The 21437-nt window shown below is 36.6% G+C and overlaps 1 protein-coding gene across 5 annotated transcripts in view; it reads right to left on the bottom strand.

The window, feature by feature from the left end:
- LOC143018598 (uncharacterized) overlaps positions 1 to 21437 on the bottom strand; it is a 39827-nt gene that overhangs the window by 3519 nt on the left and 14871 nt on the right. For 4 of the 5 annotated variants that reach the window (XM_076174100.1, XM_076174103.1, XM_076174102.1 and 1 more), the window contains 3 exons: positions 17113 to 20869; positions 16873 to 16998; positions 16687 to 16759 (listed from right to left, as the gene is read on the bottom strand). In XM_076174100.1, coding sequence (XP_076030215.1) covers positions 16725 to 16759; positions 16873 to 16998; positions 17113 to 19273 — 2322 coding nt within the window. In that variant the 5' untranslated portion in view covers positions 19274 to 20869 and the 3' untranslated portion in view covers positions 16687 to 16724. Of the gene's footprint in view, positions 1 to 15689; positions 15745 to 16686; positions 16760 to 16872; positions 16999 to 17112; positions 20870 to 21437 lie in introns of all 5 variants that reach the window. The other variant, XR_012965761.1, reaches the window with a different exon arrangement.

Genomic DNA, 21437 nt, shown 5'->3' with positions numbered 1-21437 from the left:
TTTACTATTACCTGTTTGTTTATTATTTAACTATACTATGTATTTATTTATGTATTTTATTTGTTATTTACATTATTATAGTTTTTATTATTTTATTATTATTATGATTTTTTTTTGCATCCGACCTAGATATGGACCAAAAGGTCTCCTGTCGGCATGCTCTGCCTTTGTAATCCTTTGTAAATCCCATTGTAGCTTTCCAAGTGGTACCAAGAACTTGGCGAGATGTCCCTTGGGTACTGGCGCAACTCTTTCGAAACGAACTGGTGCTTCAAGGATAAACTAATGCTTTTTTTGCATAACCATAGTACAGAAGTCCCTCAAATAACGCGGATTCAATCATACACGGATTTTATTTCAAAACCATCTCAAATGTAGAGAACCGTTTTAAAATTCGCGCCGAGTCGGGCACGCATACGCGGCAACATCGCAAACATTTGTGGAGACTGCTTATTTTACCATATACAGTTGATCCTCATATAACGCGGTCATTATGTACACTGGGAACTGCTCAAACAAGGGTGTGGGGCGAGGGGATAGCCGTGGGTGGCTGCCTGCGGTCACATGTCAACTTCCGGGTACTGATGCAGGAGGGAGGGAGGGAGGGGAGGAGAGGGGGAGTAGGGGATGGTAGGGGGGGTAGCCAACAAGCTTTAGCTTGTCGCTTCCACCACCTGCGCCGTGCTATCGTGAAATTTTACCGCCCTAACCTGTTGAAGTGTAATGTTTCTTTCGTTTGGAACAACTAATAAGTTTGATAATGACTGCGCTTGTCATGTCTTAATTTCTCTTATGAGGTTCTTGTTGTTACTGGTGGTGGTGGTTTGGGAGATCAAAAACAGACAAATACACGCTTACACACGTGTAGTCACACACACACACACACTTTCAACGAACGGACGGCTTGACGAACGCTCTGAAGAAAAGTGCAGATTGAGGATACCAACGCAAAGAGAAGTGCCTTTTTGTATTTGCAGGGGGGGGGGAATTGCTCGTGAGGTAGTGGGAAAGTAAGGAAAGAGGAGAGGGGGAGGGATTACTGGGGAAATGGAAGGTAATGAGGATGTGGAGGACTTGGCCCAGGCAGACGGGCGGAAGGTCAACATGAAACGACCACCGGATGACGAAATGGCAAATAAAAATGTAAAGATTAGAAGTATAGAGAAGAGAAATACAGTAGAAAGTGACGAGAATATGTTCCAGGGATTTAAAGAGGGTGGGGGGGACACAACCCCCCCAGACTGATAAGACTAGAGGAGAGAGTTGATAAGGTGATCGAGGACTTGGAACGTAAGTTAGGTAATGTAGGCTCCATTCTCCAAAGAATTGAAAGATTGGAACAACTAGAGAAGGCTAACAGAAACTTAACTGAAGAAGTAGAGGACCTAAAAAGACAGTTAGGAAATGTAAAGGAGGAGAATGAGAAATTGAAGAAGAATAGTAATGAAAACAGTGAGAAAATAGCTACAGAAGCTAAAAATTGGAGAATAACTCAAGAAGGGAATAAGGTTTCATTCACTGACATAGTCAAACAGCAATTGAAAGAACATAATGAAGACTCAGTTATTAAAGTGATGAGACAGAAGGAGAATATAGTAAGAGAATTAGCTGACAAAAAGAAATGTATAATTATATTAGGAATGGAAGAGAAACATAACCCAGATAGAACCGCAAGAATCAAGGAGGAAAATGAAAGGGTAAGCAGTTTATTAAAATTAGTCCAGGAAGATGAACCAGAAATTATAAAGGAAATTGAGGAAAAATTCAGACTCGGAAAATATAGTACAGATAAGACCAGACCAATTAAAATTAAATTCAGGTCACAAACAACGGCAGAGAAAATTCTATCCAAGACAGGGAAACTAGCAACAAATGATCAATATAAAAAGGTATGGATAAAAAGAGAAATGAATAAGGAGGAAAGAGAGGCAGAAAAGCAGAAAAGAATTGAAGCTAAGGCAAAAAACGAGGAAAGAACGGAGTCAGAGAAAGAGAGATTCTATTGGAGAGTAGTGAACATGAAAATAAAGCAGTTCGACATACTAAAGAAAAACATAAGGGAAACAGAGAACACAATGGAAGTGGCAGAAAACTAAGAGTGTCTTACACAAATATAGATGGATTGATAACAGGATTGAATGAACTGAATGATTATTTGAAAGAAAAAGAACCGGACATAATGGGAATTGTAGAAACAAAATTAAAAGGCCCACTACCACCCAACAGTGTAGGACATGATACATACAATTATTGGATTAGAAACAGAGAGAAAAAACAAGGGGGTGGAGTTATGTTCCTGACAAAGAAGGATATAAACGTGAAAGGTGTCATATATGGAAAGAATACAGTAGAGATGATTATGATAGAAGTGGAAGACCGAGATAAGAAGAGCAGAAAATTTGTGATCAACTATGTGCCTCCGAAAACAGCCTCATGGGAGGAGAATGAACATAAAAGTATGTTAGAGGACACAAAGATAGCATTAACTAAAATAATGGAAGACGGAGGAAGAATAGTTATGATGGGCGACTTTAATTGCAAAGAAATCTGCTGGGAAGAAATGACAGTAAAGAGTGGTGATGACTCATGGGGAAATGCTCTACTTGAGATGATTACTGACCATTCAATGACACAATGGATACAAGAGAACACTAGGTATAGAAATGAAGAAGAACCATCGAGGCTAGACTTAATAATTACATCTGAACCTAGAATAGTGGACAAGATTGAATATAAAACACCAATAGGTAAAAGTGACCACATATTGATTGAACTGGAACTTAATGAAGAAAAATATATGAAAAGAAATGAACAATATAGAAAAGGAAGAATGATGTATGAAAAAACAAACTTTGATAAAATAAGAGAATTCTTCCAACAAGAAAACTGGGAAGAAATATACAAAGAAGAAACATCAGTGGAAGAGAAATGGAATATTTTGACAAAAATTTACAAAGAAGGAGTGGAAAAGTATGTCCCAAGACAAAAACAAGAAAAAGAATATGTAAAATGCTGGTACAACAAAAGTTGTAGGGAGTTAAAGGACAAAAGAGACAAAGCCTGGAACAGATGGAAAAAAGACAGAAGACCTGAAAAATGGAAAATATATACTGGTTATAGAAATGAATATGTACAAAAGTGCAGAGAGGAAAAAAGAAAATATGAAAAAGATGTTATAGAAAAGTGTAAAGATCAACCAAAACTATTCTACAGATTTGTAAACAATAAACTGAAAAACAAACAAGACTTGGAGAAATTAAGACAAGGGGGAGTTGAATACACTGAGGAAATGGAAATGGCAGAAATTATGAACAAACATTTTAAATCAGTGTTTACAAGGGAAAATATACAACCTGAAGAGATTGAGTGGAAGGAAAAAGTCCCCCCTATGGAAGAAATAGAAGTAACGAAGAATGAAATATTGACACACTTGGGTAATTTTGATGTCAGAAAATCGCATGGGCCAGATGAAATAGCAAACTGGATTCTGAAAGAATGTAGGAATGAACTGGCAGACAAAATACATAGCATAATAAGCAGTTCCTTAAAAGAAGGAAAAGTTCCAGAAGATTGGAAAAAAGCAAATATAGTACCTATATATAAAGGAGGAAATAAAGAAGAACCTACCAACTATAGACCAGTCTCTCTAACAAGTACAATAGCAAAAATATGTGAAAGAATTATCAAAAGTAGATGGGTAAAATACTTGGAAAAAAAACAACGTACTAAATCCAAGGCAATTTGGATTCAGACAAGGACGATCATGCGTCACCAATTTAATATGTTTCTATTCAAGGCTAATAGATATAATACAAGAAAGAGATGGATGGGCTGATTGTGCATTTCTAGACCTAAAAAAAGCTTTTGACAAAGTACCACATAAGAAGTTGCTTAAGAAATTAGAATATGAAGGAGGAATACAAGGTAAATTGCTAAATTGGATGGAAGACTTTTTGCAAGAAAGAAAAATGCGAGTAGTGATAAGAGATCAGCACTCAAAATGGAATGAAGTAATAAGCGGTGTCCCGCAGGGAACAGTTCTGGCCCCAATAATGTTTGCTATATATATTAATGATATGGATGAAGGAATTGAAAGCTATATGAGCTTCTTTGCAGATGATGCAAAATTACTGAAAAGAGTGAAAACTGAAGAAGATTGTGAATCACTACAGAGAGATCTAAATAAAGTACAAGAATGGAGTAGGAAGTGGGAGATGGAGTTCAATACAAAAAAGTGTAGTATAATGGAATTTGGAAAAAGCAAAAACAGAATAACAGGATCATATAATTTGGGAGAAGAAGGAACAAAAAGAGTAGAAAATGAGAGGGACCTGGGAGTCATTGTTATGAATAATATGTCACCTGAGAAACATATAAATAAGATTTTTGGAGAAACTTATAATTTAATAAGAACAATCAAAGTGGCATTTACATACCTGGATGAAGAAATGGTGAGGAAAATCCTAGTCACCCTGATAAGACCAAGATTGGAATATGCAGCAACGATATGGTCACCAAGTACAAAAAAATGTATAAAAAAACTTGAAAGAATACAAAGAGCAATTACTAAACTGGCACCAACACTCTCAAAACTATCATATGAAGAGAGACTACAAAAACTTAAACTACAGACACTAGAGCAAAGAAGAGAGAGAGGAGATTTGATAGCTATTTACAGAATCATGAAAGGCATAGAAATTACTGATAGAGAGAATCTGATAAAATGGGATGACAGAAATACAAGAGGACACGGAAAGAAAATAAAAAAAGACAACTATAGAAGAGATTTGAAAAAGAACAGCTTTCCTCACAGAGCAATAGACAGTTGGAACAAGTTAGATGAGAAAGTGGTGTGTGCAAAAACAATACATGAATTTAAAAATAGTTTAGATAAAATGAGATATGAAGACGGGACCTCACGAGCATAGCTCCCCTTCCCGTAAAATACAACTAGGTAAATACACTTCAACGAATGGACGGCTTAGAAGACGTTCTGAAGAAAAGTGAAGTCTGTGGATCCCAACGCAAAGAGAAGTGCCTAGTGTTTTTGCAGGGTGGGGGGGAAATTGCTCGTGGAGTAGTGGGAACGTAGGGAAAGAGGAAAAGGGGAGGGATTACTGAGGGAAATGGAAGGAAATGAGGAGGGAGTAGACTTTGACCAGCCAGACAAGCGGAAGGTAAACAAAAGACTTAGCGAGGATCAAATGTCTAATAAAAATGTAAAGATTAGAAGTATAGAGAGGAGCAATACAGAAGAAAGTGACGAGAATATGTTCCAGGGATTTAAAGTGGGTGGGGGGGACACAACCCCCCCCCCCCCCCGACTGATAAGACTAGAGGAGAGAGTTGATAAGGTGATCGAGGACTTGGAGCGTAAGTTAGGTAACGTAGACTCCAATTTTCAAAGAATTGAAAGGTTGGAACAACTAGAGAAGGCTAACAGAAACTTAACTGAAGAAATAGAGGACCTAAAAAGACAGTTAGGAAATGTAAAGGAGGAGAATGAGAAATTGAAGAAGAATAGTAATGAAAACAGAGAGAAACGAGCTAGAGAAGCTAAAAATTGGAGAATAACTAAATTAGTGAATAAGGTTTCATTCACTGACATAGTCAAACAGCAATTGAAAGAACATAATGAAGACTCAGTTATTAAAGTGATGAGACAGAAGGAGAATATAGTAAGAGAATTAGCTGACAAAAAGAAATGTATAATTATATTAGGAATGGAAGAGAAACATAACCCAGATAGAACTGCAAGAATCAAGGAGGAAAATGAAAGAGTAAGCAGTTTATTAAAATTAGTCCAGGAAGATGAACCAGAAATTATAAAGGAAATTGAAGGAAAAATTCAGACTCGGAAAATAAAGTACAGATAAGACCAGACCAATTAAGATTAAATTCAGCACAAAAACAACAGCAGAGAAAATTCTATCCAAGACAGGGAAACTAGCAACAAATGATCAATATAAAAAGGTATGGATAAAAAGAGAAATGAATAAGGAGGAAAGAGAGGCAGAAAAGCAGAAAAGAATTGAAGCTAAGGCAAAAAACGAGGAAAGAACGGAGTCAGAGAAAGAGAGATTCTATTGGAGAGTAGTGAACATGAAAATAAAGCAGTTCGACATACTAAAGAAAAACATAAGGGAAACAGAGAATACAATGGAAGTGGCAGAAAACTAAGAGTGTCTTACACAAATATAGATGGATTGATAACAGGATTGAATGAACTGAATGATTATTTGAAAGAAAAAGAACCGGACATAATGGGAATTGTAGAAACAAAATTAAAAAGGCCCACTACCACCCAACAGTGTAGGACATGATACATACAATTATTGGATTAGAAACAGAGAGAAAAAACAAGGGGGTGGAGTTATGTTCCTGACTAAGAAGGATATAAATGTGAAAGGTGTCATATATGGAAAGAATACAGTAGAGATGATTATGATAGAAGTGGAACACCGAGATAAGAAGAGCAGAAAATTTGTGATCAATTATGTGCCTCCGAAAACAGCCTCATGGGAGGAGAGTGAACATAAAAGTATGTTAGAGGACACAAAGATAGCATTAACTAAAATAATGGAAGACGGAGGAAGAATAGTTATGATGGGCGACTTTAATTGCAAAGAAATCTGCTGGGAAGAAATGACAGTAAAGAGTGGTGATGACTCATGGGGAAATGCTCTACTTGAGATGATTACTGACCATTCAATGACACAATGGATACAAGAGAACACTAGGTATAGAAATGAAGAAGAACCATCGAGGCTAGACTTAATAATTACATCTGAACCTAGAATAGTGGACAAGATTGAATATAAAACACCAATAGGTAAAAGTGACCACATATTGAATTGAACTGGAACTTAATGAAGAAAAATATATGAAAAGAAATGAACAATATAGAAAAGGAAGAATGATGTATGAAAAAACAAACTTTGATAAAATAAGAGAATTCTTCCAACAAGAAAACTGGGAAGAAATATACAAAGAAGAAACAACAGTGGAAGAGAAATGGAATATTTTGACAAAAATTTACAAAAAAGGAGTGGAAAAGTATGTCCCAAGACAAAAACAAAAGAATATGTAAAATGCTGGTACAACAAAAGTTGTAGGGAGTTAAAGGACAAAAGAGACAAAGCCTGGAACAGATGGAAAAAAGACAGAAGACCTGAAAAATGGAAAATATATACTGGTTATAGAAATGAATATGTACAAAAGTGCAGAGAGGAAAAAAGAAAATATGAAAAAGATGTTATAGAAAAGTGTAAAGATCAACCAAAACTATTCTACAGATTTGTAAACAATAAACTGAAAAACAAACAAGACTTAGAGAAATTAAGACAAGGAGGAGTTGAATACACTGAGGAAATGGAAATGGCAGAAATTATGAACAAACATTTTAAATCAGTGTTTACAAGGGAAAATATACAACCTGAAGAGATTGAGTGGAAGGAAAAAGTCCCCCCCTATGGAAGAAATAGAAGTAACAAAGAATGAAATATTGACACACTTGGGTAATTTTGATGTCAGAAAATCGCATGGGCCAGATGAAATAGCAAACTGGATTCTGAAAGAATGCAGGAATGAACTGGCAGACAAAATACATAGCATAATAAGCAGTTCCTTAAAAGAAGGAAAAGTTCCAGAAGATTGGAAAAAAGCAAATATAGTACCTATATATAAAGGAGGAAATAAAGAAGAACCTACCAACTATAGACCAGTCTCTCTAACAAGTACAATAGCAAAAATATGTGAAAGAATTATCAAAAGTAGATGGGTAAAATACTTGGAAAAAAACAACGTACTAAATCCAAGGCAATTTGGATTCAGACAAGGACGATCATGCGTCACCAATTTAATATGTTTCTATTCAAGGCTAATAGATATAATACAAGAAAGAGATGGATGGGCTGATTGTGCATTTCTAGACCTAAAAAAAGCTTTTGACAAAGTACCACATAAGAAGTTGCTTAAGAAATTAGAATATGAAGGAGGAATACAAGGTAAATTGCTAAATTGGATGGAAGACTTTTTGCAAGAAAGAAAAATGAGAGTAGTGATAAGAGATCAGCACTCAAAATGGAATGAAGTAATAAGCGGTGTCCCGCAGGGAACAGTTCTGGCCCCAATAATGTTTGCTATATATATTAATGATATGGATGAAGGAATTGAAAGCTATATGAGCTTCTTTGCAGATGATGCAAAATTACTGAAAAGAGTGAAAACTGAAGAAGATTGTGAATCACTACAGAGAGATCTAAATAAAGTACAAGAATGGAGTAGGAAGTGGGAGATGGAGTTCAATACAAAAAAGTGTAGTATAATGGAATTTGGAAAAAGCAAAAACAGAATAACAGGATCATATAATTTGGGAAAAGAAGGAATAAAAAAAGTAGAAAATGAGAAGGACCTGGGAGTCATTGTTATGAATAATATGTCACCTGAGAAACATATAAATAAGATTTTTGGAGAAACTTATAATTTAATAAGAACAATCAAAGTGGCATTTACATACCTGGATGAAGAAATGGTGAGGAAAATCCTAATCACCCTGATAAGACCAAGATTGGAATATGCAGCAACGATATGGTCACCAAGTACAAAAAAATGTATAAAAAAACTTGAAAGAATACAAAGAGCAATTACAAAACTGGCACCAACACTCTCAAAACTATCATATGAAGAGAGACTACAAAAACTTAAACTACAGACACTAGAGCAAAGAAGAGAGAGAGGAGATTTGATAGCTATTTACAGAATCATGAAAGGCATAGAAATTACTGATAGAGAGAATCTGATAAAATGGGATGACAGAAATACAAGAGGACACGGAAAGAAAATAAAAAAAGACAGCTATAGAAGAGATTTGAAAAAGAACAGCTTTCCTCACAGAGCAATAGACAGTTGGAACAAGTTAGATGAGAAAGTGGTGTGTGCAAAAACAATACATGAATTTAAAAATAGTTTAGATAAAATGAGATATGAAGACGGGACCCCACGAGCATAGCTCCCCTTCCCGTAAAATACAACTAGGTAAATACACACACACACACTTCAACGAATGGACGGCTTAGAAGACGTTCTGAAGAAAAGTGAAGTCTGTGGATCCCAACGCAAAGAGAAGTGCCTAGTGTTTTTGCAGGGTGGGGGGGAAATTGCTCGTGGAGTAGTGGGAAAGTAGGGAAAGAGGAAAAGGGGAGGGATTACTGAGGGAAATGGAAGGAAATGAGGAGGGAGTAGACTTTGACCAGCCAGACAAGCGGAAGGTAAACAAAAGACTTAGCGAGGATCAAATGTCTAATAAAAATGTAAAGATTAGAAGTATAGAGAGGAGCAATACAGAAGAAAGTGACGAGAATATGTTCCAGGGATTTAAAGAGGGTGGGGGGGACACAACCCCCCCCCCCCCCCCGACTGATAAGACTAGAGGAGAGAGTTGATAAGGTGATCGAGGACTTGGAGCGTAAGTTAGGTAACGTAGACTCCATTTTTCAAAGAATTGAAAGGTTGGAACAACTAGAGAAGGCTAACAGAAACTTAACTGAAGAAATAGAGGACCTAAAAAGACAGTTAGGAAATGTAAAGGAGGAGAATGAGAAATTGAAGAAGAATAGTAATGAAAACAGAGAGAAACTAGCTACAGAAGCTAAAAATTGGAGAATAACTCAAGAAGGGAATAAGGTTTCATTCACTGACATAGTCAAACAGCAATTGAAAGAACATAATGAAGACTCAGTTATTAAAGTGATGAGACAGAAGGAGAATATAGTAAGAGAATTAGCTGACAAAAAGAAATGTATAATTATATTAGGAATGGAAGAGAAACATAACCCAGATAGAACTGCAAGAATCAAGGAGGAAAATGAAAGAGTAAGCAGTTTATTAAAATTAGTCCAGGAAGATGAACCAGAAATTATAAAGGAAATTGAGGAAAAATTCAGACTCGGAAAATATAGTACAGATAAGACCAGACCAATTAAGATTAAATTCAGGTCACAAACAACAGCAGAGAAAATTCTATCCAAGACAGGGAAACTAGCAACAAATGATCAATATAAAAAGGTATGGATAAAAAGAGAAATGAATAAGGAGGAAAGAGAGGCAGAAAAGCAGAAAAGAATTGAAGCTAAGGCAAAAAACGAGGAAAGAACGGAGTCAGAGAAAGAGAGATTCTATTGGAGAGTAGTGAACATGAAAATAAAGCAGTTCGACATACTAAAGAAAAACATAAGGGAAACAGAGAATACAATGGAAGTGGCAGAAAACTAAGAGTGTCTTACACAAATATAGATGGATTGATAACAGGATTGAATGAACTGAATGATTATTTGAAAGAAAAAGAACCGGACATAATGGGAATTGTAGAAACAAAATTAAAAGGCCCACTACCACCCAACAGTGTAGGACATGATACATACAATTATTGGATTAGAAACAGAGAGAAAAAACAAGGGGGTGGAGTTATGTTCCTGACTAAGAAGGATATAAACGTGAAAGGTGTCATATATGGAAAGAATACAGTAGAGATGATTATAATAGAAGTGGAAGACCGAGATAAGAAGAGCAGAAAATTTGTGATCAATTATGTGCCTCCGAAAACAGCCTCATGGGAGGAGAGTGAACATAAAAGTATGTTAGAGGACACAAAGATAGCATTAACTAAAATAATGGAAGACGGAGGAAGAATAGTTATGATGGGCGACTTTAATTGCAAAGAAATCTGCTGGGAAGAAATGACAGTAAAGAGTGGTGATGACTCATGGGGAAATGCTCTACTTGAGATGATTACTGACCATTCAATGACACAATGGATACAAGAGAACACTAGGTAAGGCTAGACTTAATAATTACATCTGAACCTAGAATAGTGGACAAGATTGAATATAAAACACCAATAGGTAAAAGTGACCACATATTGATTGAACTGGAACTTAATGAAGAAAAATATATGAAAAGAAATGAACAATATAGAAAAGGAAGAATGATGTATGAAAAAACAAACTTTGATAAAATAAGAGAATTCTTCCAACAAGAAAACTGGGAAGAAATATACAAAGAAGAAACAACAGTGGAAGAGAAATGGAATATTTTGACAAAAATTTACAAAAAAGGAGTGGAAAAGTATGTCCCAAGACAAAAACAAGAAAAAGAATATGTAAAATGCTGGTACAACAAAAGTTGTAGGGAGTTAAAGGACAAAAGAGACAAAGCCTGGAACAGATGGAAAAAAGACAGAAGACCTGAAAAATGGAAAATATATACTGGTTATAGAAATGAATATGTACAAAAGTGCAGAGAGGAAAAAAGAAAATATGAAAAAGATGTTATAGAAAAGTGTAAAGATCAACCAAAACTATTCTACAGATTTGTAAACAATAAACTGAAAAACAAACAAGACTTAGAGAAATTAAGACAAGGAGGAGTTGAATACACTGAGGAAATGGAAATGGCAGAAATTATGAACAAACATTTTAAATCAGTGTTTACAAGGGAAAATATACAACCTGAAGAGATTGAGTGGAAGGAAAAAGTCCCCCCTATGGAAGAAATAGAAGTAACAAAGAATGAAATATTGACACACTTGGGTAATTTTGATGTCAGAAAATCGCATGGGCCAGATGAAATAGCAAACTGGATTCTGAAAGAATGCAGGAATGAACTGGCAGACAAAATACATAGCATAATAAGCAGTTCCTTAAAAGAAGGAAAAGTTCCAGAAGATTGGAAAAAAGCAAATATAGTACCTATATATAAAGGAGGAAATAAAGAAGAACCTACCAACTATAGACCAGTCTCTCTAACAAGTACAATAGCAAAAATATGTGAAAGAATTATCAAAAGTAGATGGGTAAAATACTTGGAAAAAAACAACGTACTAAATCCAAGACAATTTGGATTCAGACAAGGACGATCATGCGTCACCAATTTAATATGTTTCTATTCAAGGCTAATAGATATAATACAAGAAAGAGATGGATGGGCTGATTGTGCATTTCTAGACCTAAAAAAAGCTTTTGACAAAGTACCACATAAGAAGTTGCTTAAGAAATTAGAATATGAAGGAGGAATACAAGGTAAATTGCTAAATTGGATGGAAGACTTTTTGCAAGAAAGAAAAATGAGAGTAGTGATAAGAGATCAGCACTCAAAATGGAATGAAGTAATAAGCGGTGTCCCGCAGGGAACAGTTCTGGCCCCAATAATGTTTGCTATATATATTAATGATATGGATGAAGGAATTGAAAGCTATATGAGCTTCTTTGCAGATGATGCAAAATTACTGAAAAGAGTGAAAACTGAAGAAGATTGTGAATCACTACAGAGAGATCTAAATAAAGTACAAGAATGGAGTAGGAAGTGGGAGATGGAGTTCAATACAAAAAAGTGTAGTATAATGGAATTTGGAAAAAGCAAAAACAGAATAACAGGATCATATAATTTGGGAAAAGAAGGAATAAAAAAAGTAGAAAATGAGAAGGACCTGGGAGTCATTGTTATGAATAATATGTCACCTGAGAAACATATAAATAAGATTTTTGGAGAAACTTATAATTTAATAAGAACAATCAAAGTGGCATTTACATACCTGGATGAAGAAATGGTGAGGAAAATCCTAATCACCCTGATAAGACCAAGATTGGAATATGCAGCAACGATATGGTCACCAAGTACAAAAAAATGTATAAAAAAACTTGAAAGAATACAAAGAGCAATTACAAAACTGGCACCAACACTCTCAAAACTATCATATGAAGAGAGACTACAAAAACTTAAACTACAGACACTAGAGCAAAGAAGAGAGGAGATTTGATAGCTATTTACAGAATCATGAAAGGCATAGAAATTACTGATAGAGAGAATCTGATAAAATGGGATGACAGAAATACAAGAGGACACGGAAAGAAAATAAAAAAAGACAGCTATAGAAGAGATTTGAAAAAGAACAGCTTTCCTCACAGAGCAATAGACAGTTGGAACAAGTTAGATGAGAAAGTGGTGTGTGCAAAAACAATACATGAATTTAAAAATAGTTTAGATAAAATGAGATATGAAGACGGGACCCCACGAGCATAGCTCCCCTTCCCGTAAAATACAACTAGGTAAATACATGATAGACAACCAGTGTATGTTGTGAATGCACGTGCGTGTACATACAAATACGAACACAGACACACGCATGTACATGCTTACTTGTAAATGTGAACACAGACACATACACGCACGCACGCACACACACACACATACATATGCCACATACACACACATATACATGTGCCACATACACAGACATATACATACACCACATACACACACACGTGTATACACCACATATACACACATATGTATATATGCCACATACACACACAAACACATATGCCACAAACGCACGCACACCTCACACACACACAAGTACACATACACATACATATGGTTCTCAGTATTTAATATGGAAAGTCAGCATATGCAGATTTGGTCATACGTGGTAATTTCAAGAACCTAACCCACGCGTCATTTGAGGGACTCCTGTAGTTTGTTGCAGGAAGCCGCAAGAAGGGAGCAAACATTTATGCGTAATACACCGAGTACATCAACACCTATGAACATATACAAGTTTGAAGCTGATCTGGAACCCAATACGAATGTCATTGCAATCCTTGCCAAGTGTGGTGGTGTGAAGAACCGAACGCCAGTTCATGTAACCAGGGATGGGAATTGCCTGTTCAACTCTGTTTCGGTAGCATTGTGCAGGAATGAACAGCTAGCCACGAGTTTACGAGTGCGGACAACAATCGAAATGGTTTTGCATGCAGAATTCTACAAAGCCAAGAACAATGACCCTATGTGGGGTAATCTGTGTCCTACGTATGAAGAGGCCTGTCGAGATTGTGCACTTTCCATGGACTCTTCATGCTCTTGCAACCGTGGTAGATACGCCAATCGTTGCCGTGTATCCAGCAGTTAACGGTTTGCAGGATCCAGCTGTTTCAGCTTTGAGTGGGACATTTTTGTCAAGGAAATCACCACAACTGGGGGCTCCAAATAGACGAATATTCGTCATGTGGTCGAAATACAGAAGCGACGGATTAACTAGGGTGTGGTGGACACCTGATCATTTTGTGCCTGTGTTGGAAAATGGAACGGACAAGACTAGGAGGCAAAACGATGAAGCACAACATTCTGGATCTCGCAAACGTCCTTGCATACCCATGTCAAGTCCAATAGCCACACAGAAACAGTACGATATGGACTTTCCAACGCTGCATGAATCCCCAATTTTGTGTGCTGCAACTTTCTGTGAAGAAGACAGCTCCACACCACCAGAACTCTCGGATGTACAGCTGCCTAACGATTTATCAGGATGCAGTGACATGAAAACATTAAATGGAAAGTTCTTGAGTGCTCAGACTCTTATTCGAATTCTAAGAAGCACAATAACACCGGACCACGATTTGATACCAGAGGGAATAAAGCAAAATGTATACTCAACAATCAACAATCGGCACAATATAGAACGACGAAAGCGTGGGAAACAAAGTGTTTTCTGCGATGACTGTGGGGTATGGGATAGGAAATTGTCCAGCATGAAAGTTGTTCATTTTGTGAATACTGGGAACAATTCTATGCAGTTTGTGAACAAAGTGAGTGGTAACTGGTGCAAGGGAAAAAAGCTGCTAGAGCTGCAACCAAATGAAACAAGTGTATGTTCAATCAAAAAAACAAGAAACTATGAATGAGTTTACAAGAGCAAGAAACTACTTTGAAAATTGTTGCAACAGAACCCTTCATCACATACAGCAGGTTTTACACCCACATCAGTGCAAAACTAGCGGAAAAAGGGATGAAAAACTTGGATTCTATAACACTCTGGTTGAATGGCCTAATTATAGGTTCGCGATGCTCCTTCTGTGTACCCATCACTTAGAGGAAAATGCAAAATGTCATCTAAATGCAGAGTCCACGGAACAATCCAAAAAAGAAGAAACTCTGAATGAGATTTTCGGGAGAAACTGTCTTCTGACCATAGATGATTCGTACGAGTTTGATGAGACCGGTCTCAGAGGATGTGCCTAAAATTCAAAAAGGATTTCCTGCGGTTCACAAAGTACTTTCGTGAGAAACTGGTTCCCGCGTTGCGTTCTCATGTGTTTCAACCTCAACGAAATCATAATCTTCCATTCAAATGGACCAATAATAACTGTGAAAGTATGAACCACATTTATAAGTTGCAAACAGACTGGAAGCCTTAGAAAATCACTGATCTGATCGACACTCTTGAAAGAATCGTTCAATTACAATACCAAGATATGAAAAGGGCATTGTACGGTGAAGGCAGTTACCAACTAGCACCTGGATATCACACTCATAAAATTGCCAGAATCATATGGATCGGTAAATCAAAAACTGAAAAAGAGGCACTTTTTATGAAATTCCTAAAATCAAAACCCAAACAGCGCAGCAAGGAACAATATGTGACCTCTACTGACAGGTTATACACTATTCCAAGAATGCCCAGAGTGGCCAGACAAAACGACCAAGGAACGCCAAAACAAGGACTATACCATAATTTCCACCCATACACTGGGAAAACAACGACGAGACAGTACCCAGAGTGAGATTGTTAAATCTATACTTCCTTGGTACACGTACTGAAGAACGCCACGAAACTGAGCGGGATGGGCATTTACCTGAATGAGTGGATCTACTATCGACATGGACGGGGACTGCAAAGTTCATCAACACCTGAAAACAAGTATGATTTTCTCTATTCTTTGCACCAAGAAATAGCTTATTTCAGCTGTGAATAATTATGATTTTATAAGTGAATTTTTAGGACGGAATTTGAAATTTGACAGATTTTTTGTTTTGGCTGACACCTACAATTGACAAACACTGTCCTTCTTGTTTGTTCTATATTGGGGTTTTAAAAAGTAATTTGTGTGCCTGGACGCATAGCTGGTTTCATGAGTAATGTAAAATTTCATTATATTTGGAGACATTTGCTTATAAAAAAAATGGTGCATAACACTTGCGGTTTTGTACTTTATTAAGTCCATGAACTTTATATCTAATTTTTTTAATAAATTATTCGTAGTCTAGTCGTCCTACATTGCATATTATATGCAGCGCTTTCTTTTGTAACGTTTTCGATAGCTTTGCGATAACATGATTAATATGATATTTCTAGTTAAGTTCATCGTCTAGCTAACAAAAACATTAGGAATAATGCATAAAATGAGAAATCTCCTAAATGAAAATACCCTGCGGACTATTTATTGTAGTCTCTTCCCCCCATACTTAAACTATTGCTCAGAAGTACGGGGTAACACACATCAAACTAATTTACAACGTATAATTACTTTACAAAAGAAAGCACTGTATATAATATGCAATGTAGGACGACTAGACTCTACAAATAATGTATTTAAAAAATTAAATCTACTAAAATTCATGGACTTAATAAAGTACAAAACCACCAGTGTTATGCACCAATTTTTTTTATAAACAAATGGCTCCAAATATAATGAAATTTTATACTACTCATGAAACCAGCTATGCATCCAGGCACACAAATAACATGATTAATATGATATTTCCAGTTAAGTTGATTGTCTAGATACACACCTGAGAATTTATTCTAAAGTTATCATTTAACAGTCGGATAACTGGATCAAGGTTACTCACCTGAAATGCCTGTTTGGCCACAAACACCTTGCAGTCCTTCAACTGCCTCCACTGTCGACTTCAATCTCTAGAACTGTGGGTAGAAGTAGCAGCAGAAGTAGTAGCAGATCAAGAAGATAATCATGTTAAAAAAAAAAAGCTAAAGTTATCATTTAACAGTCGGATAACTGGATCAAGGTTACTCACCTGAAATGCCTGTTTGGTCACAAACACCTTGCAGTCCTTCAACTGCCTCCACTGTCGACTTCAAGCCCGATCGGACTCTTCCTGTCACGTGATGTGGTTCCATCCGACGACAGTCGATCTCAGGGACTGTGGGTAGAAGTAGAAGCACAAGTAGTAGCAGATCAAAATAGATAATCATATTAAGAAAAAAAAGCTAAAGTTATCATTTAACAGTCGGATAACTGGATCAAGGTTACTCACCTGAAATGCCTGTTTGGCCAAAGTCACCTTGCAGTCCTTCATCTGCCTCCACTGTCGACTTCAACCCCGATCGGACTCTTCCTGTCACGACACGTATAGTCCTTGTTTTGGCGTTCCTTGGTCGTTTTGTCTGGCCCGGTTTTCTGGCCACTCTGGGCATTCTTGGAATAGTGTATAACCCATCAGTAGAAGTCACATATTTTTTCTTGCTGCACTGTTTGGGTTTGGATTTTAGGAATTTCATAAAAAGTGCCTCTTTTTCAGTTTTTGATTTACCAATCCATGTGATTCTGGCAATTTTATGAGTGTGATATCCAGGTGCTAGTTGGTAACTGCCTTCACCGTACAATGCCCTTTTCATATCTTGGTATTGTAATTGTACAATTCTTTCAAGAGAGTCGATCAGATCAGTGATTTTCTGAGGCTTCCCGTCTGTTTGCAACTTATAAATGTGGTTCATACTTTCACAGTTATTATTGGTCCATTTGAATGGAAGATTATGATTTCGTTGAGGTTGAAACACATGAGAACGCAATGCGGGAACCAGTTTCTCACGAAAGTACTTTGCGAACCGCGGGAAATCCTTTTCGAATTTTAGGCGCATCCTCTGAGACCTCTCATCAAACTCGTACGAATCATCCATGGTAAGAAGACAGTTTCTCCCGAAAATCTCATTCATAGTTTCTTCTTTTTTGGATTGTTCCATGGACTCTGCACTTAGATGACGTTTTGCATTTTCCTCTAAGTGACGGGTACACAGAAGGAGCTTCGTGCCCGGGAACGAATATTTCATAGCCTTGTTCAAAGCTAGTTCTTCGTCAGAACCTATAATTAGGTCACTCAACCCGAGTGTTATAGAATCCAAATTTTTCATCCCTTTTTCCTCTAGTTTTGCACTGATGTGGGTGAAAAACCTGCTGTACGTGAAGAAGGTAGCGTTCCAATGCAAATATATTGGACCTAACATCACCGGGTTCTCTTGTGACGATTTTCGAAGTAGTCTCTTGCTCTTGTAAACAATGAATGTGACAAAACACGGTCCCAAGTTGAGAGTGCAGTCCACACCAAACACAGTTTTCTCAGAAGTCGCAAAGTCATGCAATTGTTCCGCGGTGTAGAGAATAACTGAAGGAGGCTGCCCTCCTATGTGAACAAGTTCCTTGATGAATTCGTGCTCACATCCGCTTATATCCCTTACCAATGAAACAATCTCATCAACCAAATTTGTTTGATGGCCAACCTTTCCTGATTCCTTTCGTTCCTGTTTATTAAGTGCGTATTTAACATTTTCCACCTGCTTTCTGTCCCTTGGCGCCATGTCTGAGTCGTCCAAAACCATGTTCTGATATATATCTCGTGGCGCCTTTCCCGTTTTCACCGCCCGTACAATTGCGTCCTTCACAGCTCCGCCCTTTTTCACATATTCCCCTACTGAACGTTTGCAACTGCCATGGAAATTCCTCTTAGTAGGAAATGTCCCAATGTATTCCACTAGAGCTATCGTTGGCCCACCCTCAATCCATGATACTCGTTTTTTATATCCTTTGTCACGTTGAAGTGTTGCATGAAAGCGGCGTAATGAATATATACTAGTTTCATCCGGTTGCGGCTCTAGCAGCTTTTTTCCCTTGCACCAGTTACCGCTCACTTTGTTCACGAACTGCACAGAATTGTTTCCGGTATCCACAAAATGAACAACTTTCGTGCTGGACAATTTCCTATCCCATACCCCACAGTCATCGCAGAAAACACTTTGTTTCCCACGCTTTCGTCGTTCTATATTGTGCCAATTGTTGATTGTTGAGTATACATTCTGCTTTATTCCCTCTGGTATCAAATCATGGTCTGGTGTTGTTGTGCTTCTTAGAATTCGAATAAGAGTCTGAGCACTCAAAAACTTTCCATTTAATGTTTTCATGTCACTGCGTCCTGATAAATCGTTAGGCGGCTGTACATCCAAGAGTTCTGGTGGTATGGAGCTGTCTCCTTCACAGAAAGTTGCAACACACAAAATTGGGGATTCGTGCAGCGTTGGAAAGTCCATATTGTACTGTTTCTGTGTGGCTATTGGACTTGACATGGGTTTGCAAGGACGTTTGCGAGATCCAGAATGTAATGCATCATCGTTTTGCCTCTTAGTCATGTCCATTTCATTTTCCATACTTCCCAACCACTCCTTATATTTTCATCCTCTACTCTAGCATTGAGATCTCCCAATACTACTACACTACTTCCCCAGTTTGAGATTTTTTTTTTTTTAATAATCGAACTGGGATGAATTCATACCAACTAATGAACTAAAAAATAAATAAGGTGGAACAAGAGAAGCAACAAGAAAACTATGGATGCACAAAGGAAGAGTAGAAATGATTACATCTTGCAGCTACTTATCATTAGTCCTAGAGGAGAAGAGTAATGGAAGTGGTGCAAAAATGTATATATATATATATATAAATATATATACAAATTAATAAAATAAAAAAAAGGAGGTTGGAACATTCATAAAAACTGAGGTACAGAGTTCTTGGCAAACTGCCTGTGATAGCTTTGTAGAGGAAGATTGGAAAATCAACTAACTGTGGAGTCTGTGGTTTAAGGAGAATGAAAATGATGCCAGAAAGATGAGGAAAATGTAAATAGTACAACAAACAGGTCCATTACTGAAATGGTGAGGGCAGTGTGTAAAGAAAGAGGACAAGTTGGCAAAGTTTATGATATGATTCATAAGTAATATGAAGAATAATGTGAAAATCAAAAGAAAAATGGCAGAATTATCTGGGGCTTGTTTACGAGAAAGGAAGCACAGGTGATGCATAAAAAATAAAAAATAAATAAACAATCAGACCATGAGGAAGGTGGAGACCGAAGAGCCATTAAAAGGGACACAATTAGAGCAGATGCATGATGCTTTCTCTCTGTTCCTTAATATGAACAGTATGGAAAATGGTCCCATCCTTATGCTTACTGCACTTTGGTTTATAAGCTAAAAAAGTAACCCTTAATGCATAGGTTGGCAACTATAACATGTCAGGAGAGGTACCATAACTGAAATACACATATAAATAAAACTCTCAAAATTATCTCCATAAACTATCCACTGGTTCATAAGTACAACAACTAAATGTGCACATCTTTCGACAGTGAGCTATCTTCATTACCTAAATGATTAATAACCACTCATATCACCTATGAAAAACAGTTCACTGATGTTTGGCAAGTCATCAGTTTGATTGTAAAAAACATACTTTTAGGTTTGGAGACAGACAAATATTTCCTATGTAGAAGGCAAATGTGGCATTACATAACTCAAAAGGTAATAGCTTGAGTTATCATATGCAATAGTTCATCCAAGAAATTGAACTGTATTTCTTTTACCAAAATCAAGCATAGGAAACAGTAACAATATAATCAGATTTATACTTTCCTACATACATGTTTGTATGTATACTTTCCTATCATCAGTTTCAGTTTCTTGCACAACTGATATGAAAGTTCTTTATAAACCAATCTTGTTTAACAAATAACTTGCATTTCATGGAGAGGACTTTGATTTCAATGCAAATGATAGAACAGAAATATGCATATAATTCTTATCCATCCATATTTCATAGACAGATGTTCAACTGCTTTAATTACTTAGATCAATACCCAAGGAGGCTGGTTACGTTTATTGAAAGGAACATTTGTTAGATTTACTGGAATATTTATGATAGCTGCATTCTCACGTAATGATGAAAGGGTTTTCTCAATTGTGTACCTGCAATAAAAAAAAAATACTTAAATTACTATTCTGACATGAATTTTAGTAATTATGTATTGGATTAGGGCATGCACTTTTTCCCACTACTTTTGCATCTTTTACAAATACATTGCACTGTCAATGTTTAACATTACATAAAATATTACATGTGTAAAGAGAATAACCACTACCAGTACTGACTCATTCAATTGCAGCCTATCTCTCTCTACTCTGCTAAATGCATATGCCAAAAGAAGGTCACACAAACTGATACCCACAAAAATGAAGAGAAATGGCTAAAAGATTCTTTTAATTGATAAATAGGACAGAGCACTGGCAGATCCAGGATAAAAAAAATGGGATAGGCTAACCTGAATTCCTCTCTCTGAGTAGTCTGATGTATAATACTGAATTTGTCAATTATTTTTCAGATTTCCTTGTACTATAGGAAGAAACATTTGATTGGAATAGTTTAAGAAAAATTTATATACTGTATATATATATATATATATATGTACCATATAACTTTCTGAACAGCAGAATACAAGTATGGCTTAAAAAAGAAAATTAAGAAATATGAACATAA

This window comes from Oratosquilla oratoria, chromosome 35 (assembly GCF_046742065.1).
Source record: "Oratosquilla oratoria isolate Oo_2021 chromosome 35, ASM4674206v1, whole genome shotgun sequence".
In the NCBI taxonomy this organism is placed as follows: domain Eukaryota; kingdom Metazoa; phylum Arthropoda; class Malacostraca; order Stomatopoda; family Squillidae; genus Oratosquilla; species Oratosquilla oratoria.
Note: the sequence above shows the minus strand (reverse complement) of the source record. Positions and strands in the feature narration are given on the sequence as shown.